The sequence below is a fragment of the Elgaria multicarinata genome, chromosome 4 (genome assembly GCF_023053635.1).
Source record: "Elgaria multicarinata webbii isolate HBS135686 ecotype San Diego chromosome 4, rElgMul1.1.pri, whole genome shotgun sequence".
Taxonomy (NCBI): domain Eukaryota; kingdom Metazoa; phylum Chordata; class Lepidosauria; order Squamata; family Anguidae; genus Elgaria; species Elgaria multicarinata.
This window is the reverse complement of record NC_086174.1, coordinates 422215-442066: the sequence shown is the minus strand read 5'-3', so window position 1 is coordinate 442066 and position 19852 is coordinate 422215. Positions and strand designations below refer to the sequence as shown.

Here is a 19852-nt window from a genome sequence, read left to right as displayed (position 1 = left end):
TGCCATGTGAGGAGCAGGAGGAGGAGGAGGAGGAGGAGGGGAGGGAGGGAGGGAGGGAGGGAGGGAGAGAGAGAGAGCACACCAGCACAAAGCAGGACACACTTTAATAACGGTTAAGACAACAAAACAGCTCAATGTGAGCGAAATCGTGGCCCCCAAAGAGAGGGGCAGGAGGGGGCGCTGGGTCACCAGCTCTCCTGGGGTCTTGCTCAGAGCCGGTCTGGGCCCAGCCCGAATCCTGTTGGGAGCTGGGCGCAGAGCACCACTCCACTGGACCAGCCAGGCACGGCCCCACCCCCGTCCATCACCCGGAGGCAAGGCCAGGACAGCGCCTGAGCCCCGCAGCTAGAAGACACGTGCACCAGGGGGGCGGGCTGACAGCTTCCCAGCACCCCCTGGGGGTCTGCGGCGGGCCCATCTGTCCACGCCTGCCGTCCTTGTGAACCGCCGGCCGGCCGGCCTGCTGCTTCTGCTCTGCAGCTCCAGATGTCTCGAACGAAGCCCTCGTCCCGGGATGCCGCCGCTTCCGCCAAAGAGACCTGTCCCAGGCGCAACTCAGCTGACGGCGGCCCGTTCCCCGGGGGGGCTGGCTGGAGGGCCACCGCCCGGAGGTGCCTGGGCCTCGAACATGGCGCTGAACTCGGCCTGGCACTCGAGCAGAAGCTTGCGGCTGGGGGGTGACGCCAAGGCACGGAGGCAGTGGAGCCGCACCAGGCCGGACTGGCCCCCGGACACCAGCCAGCTGTGGCAGTCCAGGTTGGGGCTGAAGCGGACCTGTGGAAGGGAGGGCCAGCGGTGAGGGCCCAGGCGGGAGGCAGACCCTCTGGCCCACCTCCACCCTCCGCCTGATCGAGAGGAGTCCCCAGGGGCTGCTGGGGGAGGGGGGATATGACCAGCGGACATTGGCCTCAAGAGCCTCCTCCGCGGAAGCCCCCCACCCCACCCCGCCTCCTGCCCTTCGCCTCACCTTGTGCACCGCCTCCAGCTGCAGTCGGCCCAGGCCGTCGCCCTCCTTGGCCTCTGCTCCAGGCACGTGCTTCCGGGACTTCCGCCTGAAGGAGTGCTTGAAGCTCCTCTGCGGAGGGACGGGGAGAAGGGAGCTAAGCCCAGGCCTGGCCTTCCCAGCGGCTGCGTCCCAGGAGGCCTCGCGGCTGCCATTGTCAACCCGTGGGTGATGGATGGCTCAGGAAGGAGCCTTATCAGCCAGGAACACACCGCAGGAGGGAGGGGCGGGGGGGCTGGAAATCAGCGATAGGAATGCCGGCCTCTGCAGTGGAGGTGGGCGTGCCGCGACAGGCACACCCTGCCTGGGCCACTCCCCGGCGTGAGCATCCAGGCAAGCTCAGGACCAGCCGCCACAGTGGCTCTGGCAACACCAGTGTGTCCCCTCCCTCCCCCCCACCCCCCCACACCGAGGCCCCCAACTCTTGCTCTTGGCCTGGCTGGCAGGCAGGCAGAAGACGGTCCCAGGGCTCCCTTTGCCTCTCGCTTCCTTCTCTCTCCCCCCGCCCCCCCTTCATCCAAGCCCGTACCAGGTCCGTGTCCTGGAAGAGAATGTAATTCTGGGCCACCGACGCGCCATAGGTCCTGCCCTCCACGGCGGCCTTCTCACTGGCTCCGGTCAGCGCTGCCTCTTTCCTGAGGGGCTCGCAGGGAAGCAGATCTGCCTTGTAGATGGGCTGCGGGGGCAGAGGCAGAGGAAGCCACGCTCTCAGACACAGGGGCCTGAGGCCAAGGCTCCCAGAGCAAGCTAGGGGCTCTCCCACCCGTGCTCTACGAACGGCTCACACAAATGAGCCAAGCCACAAGCAACAAAAGGGATTGCCCCAGCCCACCCACCCTCCCTCCCCTCTCAGAGGCACAGCCAGAAATCCATTTGGGTCCCATGGCCCGCAAGACACTGCCCCCGCCACGCCCGAAAAGCCTTTCCTGGCCCATTCACGCACGCCCCACTGGAATCCCCGGGCTTTCCCACAGCCTGAAGGCTGCAGATCAAACAGGACACTGCTGAGGCCTAGGAGGGGAGCAGGGCGGGTCAGAGGTTGTTCAAGTTGACACTGCTTTGGGGGGGGAGAGACACTTGAGTGCTCTGTTGCCCTCCTCTGAGTGACTGAGGGGACAAAAGCACCTGGGGGGAGGGGGGTAAGGGAGGGGTGTGTGGGCGGCCTGCTGCCGCTTTCCCTCCACCCCATGGCGGTGGCAGCAGCAACACCTACAAATCGGCGCTCTGACGGCCGCTTCACGTTGTGCGGGTTGACCGAGAGATCGGGCATCAGAGCGGCCACCAGCTCCCCTGTGACGTCACCAGCCGCCACCGTGTTCAGCCAATCGGATCCAGAGATGCTCTGCAAGAGGGGAGGAATCATGTGTGTGAGTGGGGTGGGGGGAGAGTGCCTGCCCGGCCCCTGCCCGGCCCTCTTTACGCTGCCACCCTTGAGGCAGGGCGTGCCTGACTTACCCACACTGTGCCCTTGCGAGGGGCAACAAAATAGGCCCGGAACCCCAGGTAGCCGGCGTCCAGGTAGTGGATCCCGCAGAGGCCATACCTGCAACACCAGGAGGGGCGGGCTGCTCAGTGCGTGAGAGGCCTCCCCCTCCCCCTGCAGGGGCTCCTCTTTGCCGCCCCTTCTTCGGGGCTCTGGGGGGCTGGGGGTGGTTGGTGGGCCACACTGCCCTTCCCCTTGAGAGCAAAGTCCGGGCTGTGCAGGAGGCCTCAGGAGAGCTTGATGCCCCGGAGCCCTGAGGAAGGACCTTCGCCGCAGCAGCAGCAGCAGCAGCAGCAGCAGCAGGGCTTGGCCCACTGCCGCAAAGTCCGGCCTGGCGCCCCCCGCCCAGCGCCCCACTCACGAGGCGTAGCAGTTGTCCTGTGCCACCGTGATCCCGCTGTAGGGCAGCAGCCAGGCGATCTCCGTGCTGAGGAAGCGCTTGATACTGTTGAGGGGCTCGTGCAGCCGGCGCAGGTCCCAGAACTTGACCTTGCGGTCGTTCCCTGCCGTCACCATGAAGTCGCTACGAGTGAACCAGAGGGAGGGAGGGCCTGAACCCCCAGCCCCGGCAGAGCGGCTGCTTTGCATGGGGAAGGCGGAGTGCAGGGATGGCGGAGGCCTTCTTCGCCTGCGGCCTCGGAGGACGGCAGCCGCGCAGAGCAGACCTCAGCTGGCCTCTGCTGCCTCAGGCAGGCTCCCGGGGCCTCCGAGGGAGGAGGAAGGGAGCCAGGGGTCAGGACCCTGGGCTGGGCAGGGCGAGGGAAGGACTTGCTTGGTCCCAGAGTCCAGGGAGCTGCCTGCCAGGCCAGTCCCCCCCGTCCCCCCCAGCTGGGCTGCAAGGACCCTGAGCCGGCTCCTCAGGCTCCAGATCACCTTCCTGGTCCCCAGCAGGAGGCTCCTCCTCCTCCTCCTCCTCCTCCTCCTCCTCGGGGAAGGGAGCAGGGGGGGAAGACCTGCCCTGGCTGGGAGAGAACTCCACCCTGCAGCAGGGGCCCACCCTGGGAGCCGGCGAGGGAGGGAGGGAACCCGCCTCTCACGGGCCACTGGCCTCCTCCTCCTCCTCCTCCTCCTCCTCCTCCTCCTCCCTCTCACCTGTTGGCTTTGCACCACTGGATGTTGCGCACGGCGTGGTCGTGGCCCAGGAAGCAGCGGAACGGATAGAGCTTGAGGGAGCCGTCCGGCTGGCGCACTCGCTGCAGCAGGGACTGGCTGGCCAGGTTCCAGAGGGCCACGGTGCCTGGGGAGGGGGGAAAGCAGGTGGGCTGGGCGTCAGGAGCATGGGCCCTCTCCCCCCCGCCCCGCCCGCCCCCAGGCCCACCCCTCTCACCGTCATAGAAGCCGGCTGCCAGGTGCTGGTGAGGCTTGGTTGGCATCCAGGCCACGCTGAAGCACTGCCCACATTCGGAGGGGCTCCCCGCCTGGACGGAGCCCACCTGCAGCGTGGCCACACACTGGACCTGCCGGGAAGAAGAAGAAGAAGATGAGAAGGTGGCGGTGGCGGTGGCGGTGGCCGTCAGGAGGAAGCAGCCGCCAGGGGAGGAAGGGCTCAGTGGGGCAGCCCCGGCACAGCAGGCAGGCAGGCGGCCCAGGCCTGGCCGGAGACCAGCTGTCAGTGCGGGGCTACAGGGAGAAGCAGCCTGAGTGAGTGAGTGAGGAGGAGGCAGCTTCCCATATGGGCTCTCCTCCCTGCTGGCCACAGAAGAGAAAGCAGGGGCCCAGCCGGCCGGCCGGCCTCTCCAGAGTAGCCTTTGGCCCAAGAGAAGCCGCCGGTCCTCCTCCTCCCATTCCGAGTGGACCTTGGACCTCCTGGGAGAACTGGCGGCTTGAGGGAGGCTTGAGGGGCCCCAGCGTGGGCGTCTCACCCCATCAGGCCCCCGGGGGACATACCTTGCAGATGGCGTGCCGGGGGGAGGGCTCACCTAAGGGGGAGAGGAGAGGAGCAGTCAGGCGAGGGGGCACGGCGCAATCCAGCCAAAGCCCTCCGACACCCAAGGCCTTGAGAGGCCCATGCTGGTCAAAGCCCCCCCTTCCGATGAACCTCAAGCGCAGGATGGGGCCCACCGGCTCCTTCAAGGGCGCAGGGCTCCCCCGCCCCTCTCTCGGTCCCAGTGGCAGCTCAGGGAGTGACTGTCCCACAGGCAACCGTCTTTGCAACTGACCTGTCTTGCCTGTTTCCCCTGATGGATGGAGAGATCTGGGTGTGCCCTCTCCCCTCTCCCCTCCCCCCTCCCCCCACCCCCCACCCCAGGGCCAAGGCCAGCACACATGTGGCACAGCTCAGCCAAGATCTGCACCTTCTCCAGCTCGAAATACAGGGCAAGTGGCCACAGGCTCAGGCGGAGGTAGCCCCTGCGGGAGGAACAGGTCAGCCAGGGGAGCCCCCCCAGCCCCACCTCTGGGAAAGGATCCTGCAAGGGAGAGCGGAAGCACCACTGCCCAGCCCCCACACCGCAGAGCTGGCCCGGGGGGGGGGGGGAGATGGGGGCTCAGGGCATAAAAGGTCACCGAGGCTCTTCCACGCGCCAGAGGCCTCCCGGAGGCAGCGACACGGCTGCCTGCCAGGGGTGCTTCCGAGTGGCTTCCTGCATGGAGCAGGGGGGGGAGTGGGGGGGGAGCGGCCAGAAACCCAAGCGCCTGGGCTCCAGGCAGTCCGTTCCTTCCATGGACGCCTGGAGTCGGGCGCACCCTTGCCTCCCATGGCTGGCCCAGGAAGGGATGCCAGCGACTGCCCCAACTGTCAGAGTCCGAGGGAGCTGCGGCCGCACAGCTGCCTCTCGCCTACTCCACTGCAAGCAAGCAAAAAGGGCCAGGATCGAGGCCAGAGGGGGTGGGGCGCATTCCTGCAAGTCCCAGAGGCCTCCCGGAGGCAGCTGGACAGTCATCTGCCAGGGGTGCTTTGAGGCGGATCCCTGCATGGCGTGCAGGGGGTGGGGGTGGGGGAATTGGACCTGACGGCCCCGGAGGCCCCTCCCGACCACGCTCTTCTGTGATTCTACTTGGACAACGTCCTCTTCGTTCATCCCACAAAACTGGACCAGGTGGTGCCCTGGACTGTGCCGCCCCAGAGCAGCATCTCAACCAGAGCTGGCACGCAGGAGGCCCTACCCACAGCCTGCAGGGATCAGGGCTGAATCGGAACCCACCCCCTCCCGCCGTTCAGAGGCAGCTGTCGTTCAGACGGCCCCTGTGCGGAACGGCTGCGGTGGGCGCCCTGGAGACCTCGGCTCGGATCCACCTGCAGGGAGGGCTTCTTGGGTGCTTGAAGCGGGGGGAGGGCGGAGGGTGTCCAGCGGGGGGAACAGCCGGGGAATCCGGGGGTGGGGGGCATGCGTGGCTTTGCTCAACTCTGCTTCCGCACTGCCCTCGGGAGCTTTGCCAGGCCCGGGCCCGAGAAAGGGAGCGGGAGGCCATGAGCGAGGGTCCCTTCCCCACTCCGTGGCGACGGGGGAGGGGGCGCAGGGTCCAGGCCGGACTCCCTGGGGAGCGGCTGGCCATTGTCCCCACCGGAGAGGCCACGGCTGAGCGCCCACCCACGCCGAGCGCCCTTCCTCTCATCATCATCATCCATCATTCCTGCAGACAGATATAATTACAAGCGCCATTAGCTGATCCGGCTGGCTGAGCACACAGGCTGCTCACCCTGCACCGGGCCCCGGGGTGTGTGTGTGTGTTTAGGGTTGGGATCCTTTGTTGCTCGCAGCAGCAAGAGCTGGACGACGCTGTCGCTTCGCACAGAGGTGGAGAGTGAGGGGGGGGGAGGAGGAGGGCTGCTGGGAAAGGACCAGGCCCACTCTGCACGCGGAAGCAGCAGGGGGAGCTCAGCTCATGGGCTTGACAGGAAAGGGGGAGGGGTACAGCCCCCCCTTGGCAGAGCTGCAGATCAAGCAAGGCCATCGCTTGAGCAGGAGGAGGAAGAACGCACAGGGCGATGCGCTTCCCTTCGCTGCCGGACGCTCAGCACACCACCTAAGGCCACGCCGGGAGTTCTCACAAGCCTCCACCCTGAAGGGCCGTGGCGCATCGCTGCTCTGCCAACGGGTGCAGCGGGAGCGGCAGCCCCTCCCCCGGCCACCCTCTCGCTCCGTGGGCCGAGCCGCCAGGGTCTCCGCTTCCCGTGCCAGGGAGGGGATCATCCCCAGGGCCCCACAGAAGACAGCTGTGAACACCTGGAGTGCCCGAGAAAGCAGAGGGAAGGCCGAGTGGGTGTCCCTTGGCCCAAAGGCACCCTGGGCCGGCCAGCCCATCGCCCTCCCGCCCCCGTGACTTCACAGCTCCTCTTCCTACCTGTTACCTGGGCTCTCCTGGAGGCACGCAGCTCCTCTGCATGGGGAAGGCTGTAGAGCAGCACCTTGCCGTCAGAGAAGGCCGCCGCCAGCAGCCCCAGCCGGCTCATCTGGGGGGGCTGCACAGGAGAGAAACAGAGTCCCCAGGAAGGGCGTGGGGCCTTCTGCAGCCGCCGCAGGGGCAGGGGCTCCGGCCTCCACCCTGGGGAACCTTGAGCCCCAAGGGCAGGGCGGCGGTGGAAGGCCCCCAGGCCCTTTTTACCTTGCGGTGGGTGGTGGGGGGCTCCCAGGCTCCGCTGGGGCAGAACTTCATGTCCCAGATGCAGCCATGGTCCGTAGCAATGCCATACACCAGTCTTGGCTTGGTGGTTGACCTGGGGAGGGAATGAGTCACGATGCAGAGGAAGCCCCGTCGGCCTCACAGGCACAGTCCTGCTGTTCGGCCCCATCCCCCCCCCCCCCCATACAGAGAACTAGCCGGAGAGGGTTTGGCCAGCTCTGCAGCAGCAGCAGCCCTCAAGGACGGGAGGGAGGGAGGGGATCCCATCGGGGTCTTGGTGGTCACTCCTCTGTCACCATTCCTCCTTCACTCTCCCTGGTGCTCCCTTGCCCAGCGTCTCTCCACCCTGTGGCCTCCCGGCCTGCCCCTGGGGGCCAAGACATGTGCCTAATGCACCCCACTTTCCAGGCACTGACTTTGGGTCTGCAGCCAATGCAGTACGAAGGACCCTGAGGCTGGATCGAACCAAGGGCCCCATCGAGTCTACTGTTCTGTTCACATAGCAGCCAGCCAGTTGCCCCAATGGGAAGCCCACAAGCAGGACAATGGTGGCCACAGCACCCTCCTGCCCATGTTCCCCAGCAACTAGCAAACATACAGCTGGACAACCCTCTGCCAGGGATGCTTTAGGGTGGATTCCTGCCTTGAGGAGGGGGTTGGACTCAATGGCCTTGGAGGCCCCTTCCAACTCTGCTATTCTAGGATTCTAGGATTTCAGTTGAGCTTCTATCGTTGTGGCTTGGAGTAATCTCCAAGCATTCTGAAGGGATTTGATCCTCCTGACTCCCCCTTCCAACTTCCTTTTCACCAGTTCCCTCATTTTATAGAAGTTTCCTCTTTTGAATTCAAAAGTGACTGTGTTGGACTTCCTGGGCAATTTGCCACTTGAACTTAAAGGAAATCTGCTAGCACTGTGGCCACGCGAAGTCCTGGGCGGCACCACTTAGGCTTAAGTCCAGGGCCGCCTCTCCTCTGGTGGGTTCCATGACCAACTGCTCCAGGGCACAGTCGTTTAGGGCATCCAGAAACTGAGTGACAACCCTCGCGCTGCAGTGCTGGGACACATGGCCTCCCTGGGGACGGAGCACAGGGATCCACCTCTCCCTCCCCCCCCACCCCCACCGCCACCTCACCCTGAGTCTTGCTGAATAGGTCCAACGTCCCAGAGCTGAAGCAGAGCTGGTCCCGTGTGGATCCCCACCAGGCTGTGCCGGTCGTCCATGCCGGGGTTGCAGTAGACAGCCACGTGCTGGGATGCCATCGAGCCTTCCGGGGTTGGGCACCACTCCATGGCCCAGATGGGCCCCCCAACAAAGAAAGTCATATCCAGGCGCCCCTCGTGGGGCTGCAAGGCATTAAACCTGCCAGGCAGGAAAGAAGGGGGGGTCATTGCTCAAGGGCACAAGGCAGGGGGGGGGGAACACGTGCAGGAGGCCTCTCCAGGCCCACTCTGGGCTTCCCGTTGAGAAGTACCTCTGGCAGCAGGGCTGAGAAAGGCCTCCGCCTGCCTCCCCTCTGGCAGCCGTTCTGGGCTAGGTAGACTAAGGGAGGGGGAACTCAGCGTCAGGAAGGATCTGCTTCTTTGAGGGGTTACACAGCAGAGCCTCTCTGAGCAGGGCCTGCGGGCAGCCTGGGCCCCCAAACCTAAAGGTGTGAGGGGGGCAAGGAGCTCTCAGCAGACAGGAGGAGTGGTGCCCCTGGCCCCAGATCCTAGACCTGCCCTTGCCGGCTACTGATGCACTGCTGCTGCTGCTGCAGATGGAGGGGAGCGCTGGACTGGGCTTCCCTGCATCCCTCCCATGGAGAACACCCCACCTCCAACTCATCATTCCAGTAACCAACCAGGGAAGGGTGCGTCTGTGGGTGTGGGGTTACCGAGCAGTAAGGCCAAACCCAGCGGAAGGGGGCCGCCGCTGTTCCCTCCTGGGAAATGGACAGAAACACACCACTGTGGGCCCACAAGAGCCTCCATGTCCCCCCCCACGAGAGACAGAGCCCCTCAGCCTCCACAGCTCCTCCTTGCGACCCCCCAAAACCCACAGCCCCCTCCCCTGGTTGCATCTGAGACAAGGCTGATATCAACTGCGATGCAACTCAGAGCAGCTCTCCTCTGGCAAAGGCCTCCTGCCACGCCTGGAGGCCTCAGCCCCTCAAGCTCCCATTTGGTCGCCTTGGAAACTCAGGCGGGATGGGTCTCCCTGGATCTCCCAGACCCATCTCGACGCCTGCCCAGATCCTTCCCCTCCTCTGGCCTTCAGTCGAGGTCTTTAAGAAATGAACCGGAATGACTCAAGTGCCCACACGGAGGCATCTTTGGATCCCAGCCAGTGTGGGGACTCGGGACAAACCCAGCCCGTCACAGCGCACCCGTATTTGGGCAGGAACCGGCGAAGTGAAGGCCGCTGTCCCGCTGAGCCCAGCAGGCCTGCTTTGCAGTGCTTGCTTTTCGAGAGCCGGCGTGGCCAGAGGGTTGGTCTGGGCCTGGGAGGACCTGGGTTCCGGTTCCCCTCAGCCATGGAAGCTCGCTTTGGGCCAGTCCCTGGCTCCTACCCTAACCAGCCTAATGGGGTTGTTGTGAGGATAAAATGGACAGCAGGAGGAGGACTGTGTAAATTAACTGCTGTTCCTTGCAAGAAGAAAAAGAGCGAGCTATAAATGAAGTAACAAAATAAGGAAACGAATGAATGCTTCCCGGTGTTTCCATTGCAGTGCATAAATGTTGTGAGCTGCTCTGAGGACTTTCTGCTGAGAACGGGCTGTAAGAGCGCTCGCTCGCTCGCACGCACCTGTTAATCCGGTAGAGGGTGCTGCCATCCTCTTGCAGCCCTTCCCGCTGGATGGAGAAGAGCGGAGACTTGGTCTCGCCAGGCAGGTATTGGTCTGCTTCGCTTTGGAAGGGAAAGGGGAGCTGCGTGTGGGAAGCCGTTCCAGGAGATCCCGCTCTCCTCCAAGGCCAAGCAGCTCAGCCTCCCCCTGGGTAGGGGGTTCACAGCCCTGCTGATGGCAGGCAGAGCAGCTTCTGCTACAGTGCACGCCCCCCACCCACCCCGCCCTCATATTCCCGCCCTCCCTGGTTTGGTCCAGGGGCCCTTTACAGAGAGGCTCCCCTCAGCAGGCCTGCCGCTGGCATGGCGCTCCCCTTCCCTGAACCCACCTGGGCCAGCTTTGCCACTGGGGCACTCACCTCTCCGAGAGGACGACCCACTTCCGGGCAGAGGGGACCCATTCTGGAAACACCCAGGGGGAGTAGAGTTGCTCACGCCTGGGGTGGGGGAAGCAAGAAGCACAACCATGGAGTCACCTTCTCCCATACAGTCCGTCCCGCACACTCAGGTCCTCTGGGGTGAACTTACTTCAGTCAGCTAAAACTAGGCTGACGTCAGTTTCCCAGAGGACCTTTTCTTCTGTCGCCCCCAGATTGTGGAACGGCCTGCCGGAGGAGATTCATAAAATTAACTCTCTGTGTGATTTTAAGGCAGCTTTAAAGACTAGCCTTTTCCGGCAGGCCTACCCGGATTAATGTAAAATCAAGAATTTTTAAGACGTATTGATTCCTGTTCTAATGTTGTTCCCTGCCTCGATCTAAAGGGAGAGGCGGGTAAGAAATAAATGTATTATTATTATAGGGATGCAGCGGATGACGCAGAGCTCCCACGCATCACTCAGGCAGGCCAAGACACACACACGCACACGCGCACACTGGTAGCCCAGGGGGAAGGCAGCACCTGCAGCACCCTGGACCCCTTGCCTCACCATGAATGAATGTTCTGTGCACACCATCCCCCATCACCGCTGATGACTTCATTGAAGGGTGTCGCCGCAAAGGCCTTTAGAACACACAGCTCCTTTGATTTTATGGGTTTCTAGTACACCCATGTTTGGCTGGTGTGTTGCCCTCCTCCTCTGAGGGCAACTCGGAAGGTGGCAGTGAGAAGGCCTTCTCAGGAGTGGCCCCCCGATTGTGGATAATTACCACAGTGAGGCTTGCCTGGAGATAAGTTTTTTTGGGTAGTACAGAAATGTAACATGTAAATGCATGAATTCTAAAGGGCCTGGCTGTCAGTCACCTTCCATAAACAGCAGTCCCATTGGGGGTGGATCGTGCCAGGACAGCAATGCTCCCGGCCCACCTCTGGAACCTTTCCACCTCTGGAAGGGCCCCTGCCAGGCGCCAGGCTCACTTTCCCCTGAAAAAGCTCCCCTGGAGGCAGCAGCAGGATAAAGAAGAGAACGGAGCCCCCTGCTCCACCCCCCCCCCCATGAGCCTTGTCAGCTGACACATCCCCCTGCGGTGTTTCCCTTTAAGACCATGACTGCTGCCCATTGCCTGGGGGCCAGTGCCCCCCCCTCTTTTGGAACTGTATAAGAACGTCAATGCTGTTGCCTTTCTTCTAGGGCGAAGGGAATGCCTTTCGACTACATGCAAGATCCTTTGCGAACTCCCACTCTGTAGAGCCAAATGACCACCCACCTGCCACACGGCTCCTTTCTTGGGACAGGCCAAATTCCTCAACTCCCATGAGATGCTGCCACGGGACAGGTCCCCTCTCAGAGCCGCCTCCCCACAACTGGGCAGCACGCAGCTGAGCACCGCAGCTCCCTCAGAGCAAGGCCATCTCTGAGTTCAACCAGGTAAAGGGATCTCCAGCACCAAGCGGGCCCTGCCTTCAGCCACATGTGGCCCCATTGGCGCTGCCATTACACCCCCTCCCCTCCCCAACCCTGCCAAGCCTTCCCCTGGCCCTGTTGCTCAAGAGTCCTTTGGTGGATGAGCTGCAGCGGCCCTGAGCCCGGGGTGGCTGCACAACATGGCAACCGAGCCCTGCTTCCCCCGCCCCACCCCTACACGCACACACACACACACCCCATGTCAGAAGCCCTCTACTCACAAGCGGTGCGTGGCGGTGAGGGACTTCCACAGGGGAGCCATGACGGAGTTGTGCAGGCCGTTGGAAGCGAATCCGCGGCACTGAGCCTTGGGCCTCTAGGGAAAAGGAGGTGGTCAGGAAGGGCGGCCCACAGAGTGCCCCCCCTCCCCAAACTCAGGCAGGGAGCCTCTCAGCCACCTGCCCAGCGAGGCCTCCCTCCCTCTCTCCCTCCAGGAGCTTAGGGAAGGCCCCACAGGGCTGGCTTACTGCTGCTCCACAGAGGCCAGGCTCCAGCTCAGACTCCGAGGCGTCACTCAGGAGCAGGTCGCTCTCCTCCTCCTCCTCCTCCTCCTCTTCCTCAAGCAGAAGCCCTTCTTCCGAGGGAACAAAGTCCTCATCCTCCACCTTCGGCTCATGCCCCTTCCGGCCTCGCCGCTTCCGGCCGGGCTCCTGGGGCCCAGGGCTGCCCTCGGAGGTCTCGTGGCAAAGGGGGGGCTGGTACACAGAGGTCAGCTCCTCAGCCAGCTCCTGGAGGTACAGAAGGGCTCTGGGGAGCAGGAGAGGAAGTCAGGGGCTTGGGGGGGGGGAGCAAGACTCCCCCTCACCACCAGGCCAGAGCAGCAGCCGACTGCACTGCGCCAAAGTCCTGGAAGCACAGAGAGGCTCTGCTCACCAGGGGAATACCCACCCGCTGCCTGTTAAGCTGCATCTGGACCCCCACCCCCCACTGCTGGCACTCCTGACCCCCTGCCAGGACACTTCCATAAAAAAGCAGGCTAATAGCATGACAGTTCTAATCCAGACCCCCTTCCCCCACCCGTCTTGGCCGCAGCGTTGGGGACCTCTGAGGTGCTGTGCAGAGGGCCAGGGCGGAGCCTCCCAGCTTGCTCAGCCTCCTCTCAGGAAGACGCTGCCCCCCTCCCTCTGCTCCCACAGAAGGCCCACCGAGCCCCTCCCCTGGCTTACACTTTGGCTGCCCGGCGCTTGGGCCGCCCCCCCTCCGGCGGGGTCTCCAGGTCGTCGAGACCCTCCTTGCTGGCCGGTGATTTCGGGTCGGGCGCCGGGCACTCCAGCCCCTGTGACAGCTTCAGCAGGAGCAGCTCCGCCTTGGACTTGCGCCCTCGCTTCTTCGGCACTCTGGCGGGAAGGGAGGGGCCGTTCTGCGAAGGCCCCGGGCCCTCACCTGGCCCCACGTTGGGAGGCTCCTTGGCAGCGCGGCCTCTACGGACAGCAGCTTTCTTGCGGGGCTTCCGCCCACGGGAACGCTTCCGTACAGATGGTGCAGTGGCCGGCACCTCTTCGGGCCAAGACAAGGCTGGGGCAGGGGGAGCGTACCGCTCATCTGCTGGGAAAGGAAGACGTGGGGGGGGTCAGCTGAGCTGCCCACCTGTGTCCAGAGGGGAAAGGGGCCAGGCCCGGGTCCCAGGCCCAGCCTGCTGCCCTCACCCAATCTGCCTCCAGAGGCCCAGCAGGCTTTAGGCAACTCCATTCCCTGCACAGCCCGGCCGATGCATCCAGGACAAACCTTGGCCGCCCTGCTTGCCCCGGCAGCTGCAGCAGGGAGCCCCATGTTCCCTCAAAGACCCAATGAACCACCACTCTGCAGAGCCTTCCCTGCAATGAGGCTGCCGCTGGTGGTGTGGCAGGCCCCAAAACCTCGCCGCTGCCTTGGCCTTCCACACCATAGGATCCCCACCAAGCAGGCCAGCCTCCCTCCCTCCCTCCTCTTGAGGAACATCTTGAGTGGCAGGACAACGTTGGACATGTACCACAGGCTTCCGGAGGGGCCCCCTCCTCTGCTCGCCTCTTCCCAGGCTTTGGAGGCAGCAGCTGGCCCCCTGCTTCATTGGGTCCCCTGCCCTGCCCTCTGGGGCTCTGCTTCTCCGGCCGCTCTTCCTGCAGACCACTCCCTGTAGGGGGCGCCGCTGCTGCAGGGTCTGCCTCAGCCAAACCTGCTCCTTCCATGGCTTGCGTGCCGGTAGTGGCATCCTTCTTCTCTGCCCAAGGAGGAGGACTCCTCAAGCAAGGCTCTGCGCAAAGGCTCTGGCCGGCACCTTCATCCGCTGGGTCTACGGTCTCCCTGGCAATCCCCATGGCACAGCTGGGCGTGGGGCAAGGTTCCATGAAGGCACCCCAGTGGCTCAGGCAGGTGCTCCTCCTCCTCCTCCTCCTCCCATCTCGCACCAGGCTCTGGCTGCGGAAACGAGATGGAAATGAGGAGAGGCAGACAAACCAGGAAGTACGGAGTTCCGCACCCGCGCGAGTTCAGCAATTGGCCGAGGAGGAGGCCAGGGCAGCCTGCTGGCAGGAGACTTGGGCCACAGCTAGACCTAAGGTTTATCCTGGGATCATCCAGGGTTCGCCCCTGCCTGAGCACTGGATCCCCTGTGTGTCACCTAGATGAACAGGTTTGACCCATGGATGATCCAGGGATAAACCTTAGGTCTAGCTAGCATTGATTATATTTTTATACCAGCCCATACCCAAAGCTCCTTTGGCAATTCATAAACATTAAAAAAACATTAAACATACATAATACAAAATGCAAAACTATGCACGCACACACACAGATAACATTAATCTAAAAGCAGTCTTTAAACCCGCCCAACAATATCAATAAAGAAATAGCTATGCATGCAGAAAGCCAGAAGGGGGTAAAGGAGTTCTCCAGCGCCACATGGACAACTACTGGCCAGTGGGACAGAAGCGGTGGGTGGGTGGATGGGTGCACAGTGGAACGGGCTCCCGGCCCTCAGGGACCAGTTTTCTTCCCTGGAAGCCAAGGTTGTTCATGCACTGGTTATTTCTCAGTTGGACTACTGCAACCTTCTTCTCTCTGGCCTTCCTTCTTCTCACATCAGTCCGTTGGTTTCTGTTCACCACTCTGCCGCTAAGATCATCTTCCTGGCTCGCCGCTCTGACCATGTTACTCCACTTCTGAAATCTCTTCATTGGCTTCCAATTCACTTCAGAATCCAATATAAACTTCTCCTGTCGACCTTCAAAGCTTTTCACGGTCTAGCTCCTTCCTATCTCTTCTCTCTCATCTCACACTATTGCCCCGCTCGTCCTCTTCGCTCCTCTGATGCCATGCTTCTCACCTGCCCAAGGGTCTCTACTTCCCTTGCTCAGCTTCGTCCATTTTCCTCTGCTGCCCCTTACGCCTGGAATGCTCTTCCAGAACATCTGAGATCCACAAGTTCAATCACAGCTTTTAAAGCTCAGCTAAAAACTTTTCTTTTTCCTAAAGCTTTTAAAACTTGATGTTGTTTGGACTTTACACTGTTAGTTTTACCCTACCCTATGCCTGTTTACCCTACCCAGTGCCTGTTTGCATTCTCTCCCCCTCCTTATTGCTTTACTATGATTTTATTAGATTGTAAGCCTATGCGGCAGGGTCTTGCGATTTACTGTTTTACTCTGTACAGCACCATGTACATTGATGGTGCTATATAAATAATAATAATAATAAGAAGAAGAAGAAGCTGAGAGAGGCTGGTGGACCAGACCTTCGGGGACCTGATTGAGGCGTCCCAATGCTGTCATGGAATCATAGAATCATAGAATAGCAGAGTTGGAAGGGGCCTACAAGGCCATCGAGTCCAACCCTCTGCTCAATGCAGGAATCCACACTGCATTGGGTCTTGGGGGAAGAGGCTGTTATTTGGGGCAAGGGGGAAAACTATCCCTTAGAAAGGACCCATTCCTCAGAAGATGTGCCTCTGGCTCATGGGGGTGGGTAGAGATTTGACCATTAAGGCCTCTTCCCAGGCTTTGGACCCACATGGTGAATCGCCTGCTGGTGTGAAGGTTGCGAACATCGCGAGCCGTCTAGATAGCTTTAAACATAGTGTGGTGGTGGAATCAGTGGTGGTGGTGCATGCTGTTCCCAATGAAGAGGGGAAATGTAGTCATGAGGTCTTGGAAGCCAAATTTTGGTTGCCAGGCGGAAGGCCGAAAGGCCAGGCCTCCAAGGCAGCCTTCTCCAAAATGCTAAACTGTTCCACAAGGATCTGGGGAGGAACACCATGTAGAGTTTTCCATGCAAATACTAGAGTCCTCCAAGCCAAACAGGATGAGTTGGGGGACCTGGATTTAAAGGAGAACTTATCTTAGTGGGGAAACCTAGTAGAATGGAGAGAACCAGAGGCACACAAAGGAAGCCAGATTCCAGCTGAACATCAGGAAAAACTTCCTGACTGTTAGAGCAGTACGACAATGGAATCAGTTACCTAGGGAGGTTGTGGGCTCTCCCACACTAGAGGCCTTCAAGAGGCAGCTGGACAGCCCTCTGTCAGGGATGCTTTAGGGTGGATTCCTGCATTGAGCAGGGGGTTGGACTCGATGGCCTTGTAGGCCCCTTCCAACTCTGCTATTCTGTGATTCTATGTCTGGACACAAAATCTATAGGAAGAACAGGGAAGGGTCTACTGAAGGTGGTGTTACTCTGAATGTCAAAGGAGGAGGAACATAGAAGAAAGGAAAAAAATAGAAGAATCATAGAATAGCAGAGTTGGAAGGGGCCTACAAGGCCATCGAGTCCAACCCCCTGCTCAATGCAGGAATCCACCCTAAAGCATCCCTGACATGCATCTCAATGGTCGCTGTCGGAAGGCAGTGAAACAGACACCGCTGCTCTGATAGTGCTCTGGCCATTGTGTTATGCTCTTGGGGCTTCTACTCATGCAGGCATCTGATGGCTGGTCTAGCAACCCTTCAACCATTCTGCATTGAGTGACTGTGAGAACTCTTTACTTCAACAGCAACTTGGTCATACTGCACCACGCTTGGGAAGGGGATTAAAGGCATAAAGAAGCAAAGATTGCGGCAAGAAAGGTCAGAACCTCGAAAGGCAACCCAATGCCAAATTACAGAAGCTTTTGCTATACCAGCTGGCTTGAATTGTAAAGGAATATGGCTTGAAAACAGAAGATTTCCCGCCTAGCCCCAAAGGAGCAAGAGCAGGTGGCCGTGCTAATTCACATACTCCTTGTCTGTCCCCTCCCCGCGGCACCGCACAGAAGCCCTAAGCCCTAAGCACAACAGAAGGAACCAATGTGGCTCCACAAAAAGCTTAGAGATGACCTTATTATTATTATTATTATTTATTTATTTATATAGCACCATCAATGTACATGGTGCTGTAAAACAAAAAAGGATACATATAGGAAGGGGAAGGAAGGCCAGGCTACAAAAGGAGAGTACAGACAGGTAGCGCAGAAGCGTCAAAATGGCATCAGGAAGGCTAAATCTGAGAATGAGCTGAGGTTATTGAGGGATGCTAAAAGCAATAAAAAGGCTTTCTTCAGATATGTGAGTAGTAAAAGACAGAGGAAAGTAATGGTGGTTCAACTGCTTAATGGCAAATCGATAACAGATGACAAAGAAAAGGCAGAAGTGCTCAATTCTTACATGGCTCAGTCTTCTCGCAAAAGTGGGTCTATGACCCCCCTGGAAAAAGTGAAGCAGAAGTTGAGGGGGCAGGATTGCAGTTTGAGATTGATAAACAAATGGTCAAAGAACACCTAATTTCTTTGAATGAGTTCAAATCTCCAGGGCCCGATGAACTGCATCCTAGAGTAATGAAGGCGCTAGCGGAAGAACTCTCAGAACCTTTGTCTATTATCTTTGCAAAATCATGGAAGACGGGTGAGGTGCCGGACGACTGGAGGAGGGCTAACGTTGTCCCCATCTCCAAAAAGCTCAAAAAGGAGGAATCTGGGAACTACAGACAGGTCCGTTTGACATCCATCCCTGGGAAAATTCTGGAGCACATTATAAAGAAGTCAATCTGTAAACACCTTGAAAACAATGCAGTGATTATTAGAAGCCAACATGGATTTGTCAGGAACAAATCCTGTCAGACTATTCTGATCTCATTTTTTGATAGGATAACCTCCCTTGTGGACTGTGGGAATGCTGTGTACATCATATATCTTGAGTTCAGCAAAGCTTTTGACAAAGTCCCCCATGATATTCTAATTAACAAACTAGCTAAAAGTGAGCTAGATGGAACAACTATTAGGTGGATCCACAGTTGGCTACAGAAACAGACTCAAAGAGTGCCTCTCTATTCGGCCCTGGTTAGGCCTCATCTAGAGTATTGCGTCCAGTTCTGGGCTCCACAATTCAAGAAGGACGCAGACAAGCTGGAGCGTGTTCAGAGGAGGGCAACCAGGATGATCAGGGGTCTGGAAACAAAGCCCTATGAAGAGAGACTGAAACAACTGAGCATGTTTAGCAGCAACATGTCCTGACTTCAAGCGGTCGAGGCCTCAGCTGGCAAGCAGTGGCTCCTTGCCAGTAATACCTAGTTGTGGGCTCTCCCACACTAGAGGCCTTCAAGAGGCAGCTGGACAACCATCTGCCAGGTATGCTTTAGGGTGGATTCCTGCATTGAGCAGGGGGTTGGACTCGATTTTATGCTTCTATGATCATTGATTGTTGGCCCTTTTCTCAACCCTGTTTTGACTCCTGCAAGGAGTTCTACAAGGAACAGTGAAAAGAACTGGGTGTGTTCAGGTCAGAGAAGAGAAGGTTACAGGTAGACATGACGGTGGTGCTCAAATATCTGAAAGACCATCATGCAGATGATGGAACAGAACTTGTTCTCTCCTGCTCCCAAAGGCAGGACTGGAACCAATGGGTGGAAATTGCAGAGGGGCAGATTTTGGCTTAGCATTAAGGGAAATTTCCTAACAAGCGAGCGCTGTTCAGCAATGGAAGAGGTTTCCTTGGGAGGTGGCGGGTTCTCTTTTGCTGGGGCTACTGAAGCAGAAGCCAGAGGGCCACCTGTCAAGGATGCCGCAGCTGCACCCTTAAGAGCAGAGCCTGCGGGGAGCGGGGGTTAGACTAGGTGATCTCAGGAGTCCCTTCAAACTCTATGATTGAAAAACTGGCCGACTGTGGGATAGCCAGGGGTGGGGACCACAGGGATCCCTAGATGCTGATGGACTGCAACTCCCATCAGCTCTAGCCAGCATGGGCAGTGGTGAAAGGGGATGGGACTTGCACCCGGGCAGCCATACCGTGCTGGCCCCTGGAACGGGCCATGCAGCTCGCGGGCGAGTCTCGCTCTCTCCCGGCCTGACCCACCCCGCAGGGTTGTTGTGAGGATAACGGGGGCGGCAGGGGCTCCTCAGAAGCGGGGCCGCACTGCAACCACGAGAAGGCCGCACCCGGGCAGTTCAGGGCGCTGCCCCTCCCCCCGCGGGTGGGTGGGTGAGAGGGACCCCCCCGAAAGGCTACGGGGGTGTGTGGGGGTGTGTTTCACTGCCTCCTCCTCCCCCCACCCGGTCAGCGGAGACTGGGGCTGGGGCGTCGCGTGCGGCCGGTCTCACCTGGTCTCCCCCTCACGGCAACCGGTCCCAGGCTGGAGCAGCCAAGATGGCGGTGTGTACAGGCTCCTAGAGATGACGGAAGACCTGACGTCATTTCCGGCAGCTCATGTCCCCCTGCACGTGATGAGGGCGCGGCTCGCCCTCGCCGCAACTCCCATTGGAGATTGAGAAAGGCCAATGCAAATGACGCCGCAGCGGAGCATGATGGGACGCAAATCGGCCCGGGCGGGTCTGGGCGCTCGGCCCGAGAAAAGGAGCCGCGAGCGGAAGACGACCCGGGGCGTTGGGGGCTTCTCAAGGCGGCCGCTGGCCGGGCCTGGAGCTGCTCCCCACGGGGCGAGCCGCCGTGACCGGCAAGGCGGGGGCAGCGGCACTATCGACACGCCGCCTCAGAGGCGCTGCCTGTGCCCAGAGGAGGCCGGTCGGGGAGGGCGCCTCGGGGCCGCCGGCAGCCCGGCATCCTGCCTCTCCACGGGCGCTCCGGACCGAGTCCTGCGCGGCAGTAGAGGGAGAAGTGCTGGGGCTCAGGCCTCAAAGGCCACCGGGGTGTATGTGTGCTGCTGCTGCTGCTAGGGGTGGGGGAAAGGCACTTTGC

General features: G+C 60.4%; 1 protein-coding gene across 1 annotated transcript; it reads right to left on the bottom strand.

The window, feature by feature from the left end:
• Window positions 1–89: 89 nt before the first annotated feature.
• Window positions 90–19328, bottom strand: GTF3C2 (general transcription factor IIIC subunit 2). The gene is made up of 19 exons (XM_063123662.1): window positions 19258–19328; window positions 13687–14111; window positions 12884–13259; window positions 12185–12464; window positions 11939–12033; window positions 10234–10311; window positions 9836–9937; window positions 8183–8410; window positions 7032–7143; window positions 6771–6888; window positions 4374–4405; window positions 3814–3943; window positions 3579–3723; window positions 2848–3009; window positions 2459–2546; window positions 2217–2345; window positions 1533–1679; window positions 968–1075; window positions 90–774 (listed from the first exon to the last, which is right to left on the bottom strand). The coding sequence occupies exons 2-19, from the start codon at window positions 14039–14041 to the stop codon at window positions 556–558; spliced, it is 2904 nt and encodes a 967-aa protein (XP_062979732.1). The 5' UTR covers window positions 14042–14111; window positions 19258–19328; the 3' UTR covers window positions 90–555.
• Window positions 19329–19852: the final 524 nt, after the last annotated feature.

Coding starts and splice junctions, on each gene's coding strand:
- GTF3C2 (XM_063123662.1), bottom strand. CDS start 14,041: ATGGAACCTTGCCCCACGCCCAGCTGTGCCATGGGGATTGCCAGGGAG. Junction 7,144..8,182: donor CCTATTCAGCAAGACTCAGG/GTGAGGTGGCGG, acceptor TTCCCTCCCCAG/GTCAACCACCAAGCCAAGAC. Junction 775..967: donor AGCTGGAGGCGGTGCACAAG/GTGAGGCGAAGG, acceptor TCCCTTCCACAG/GTCCGCTTCAGCCCCAACCT.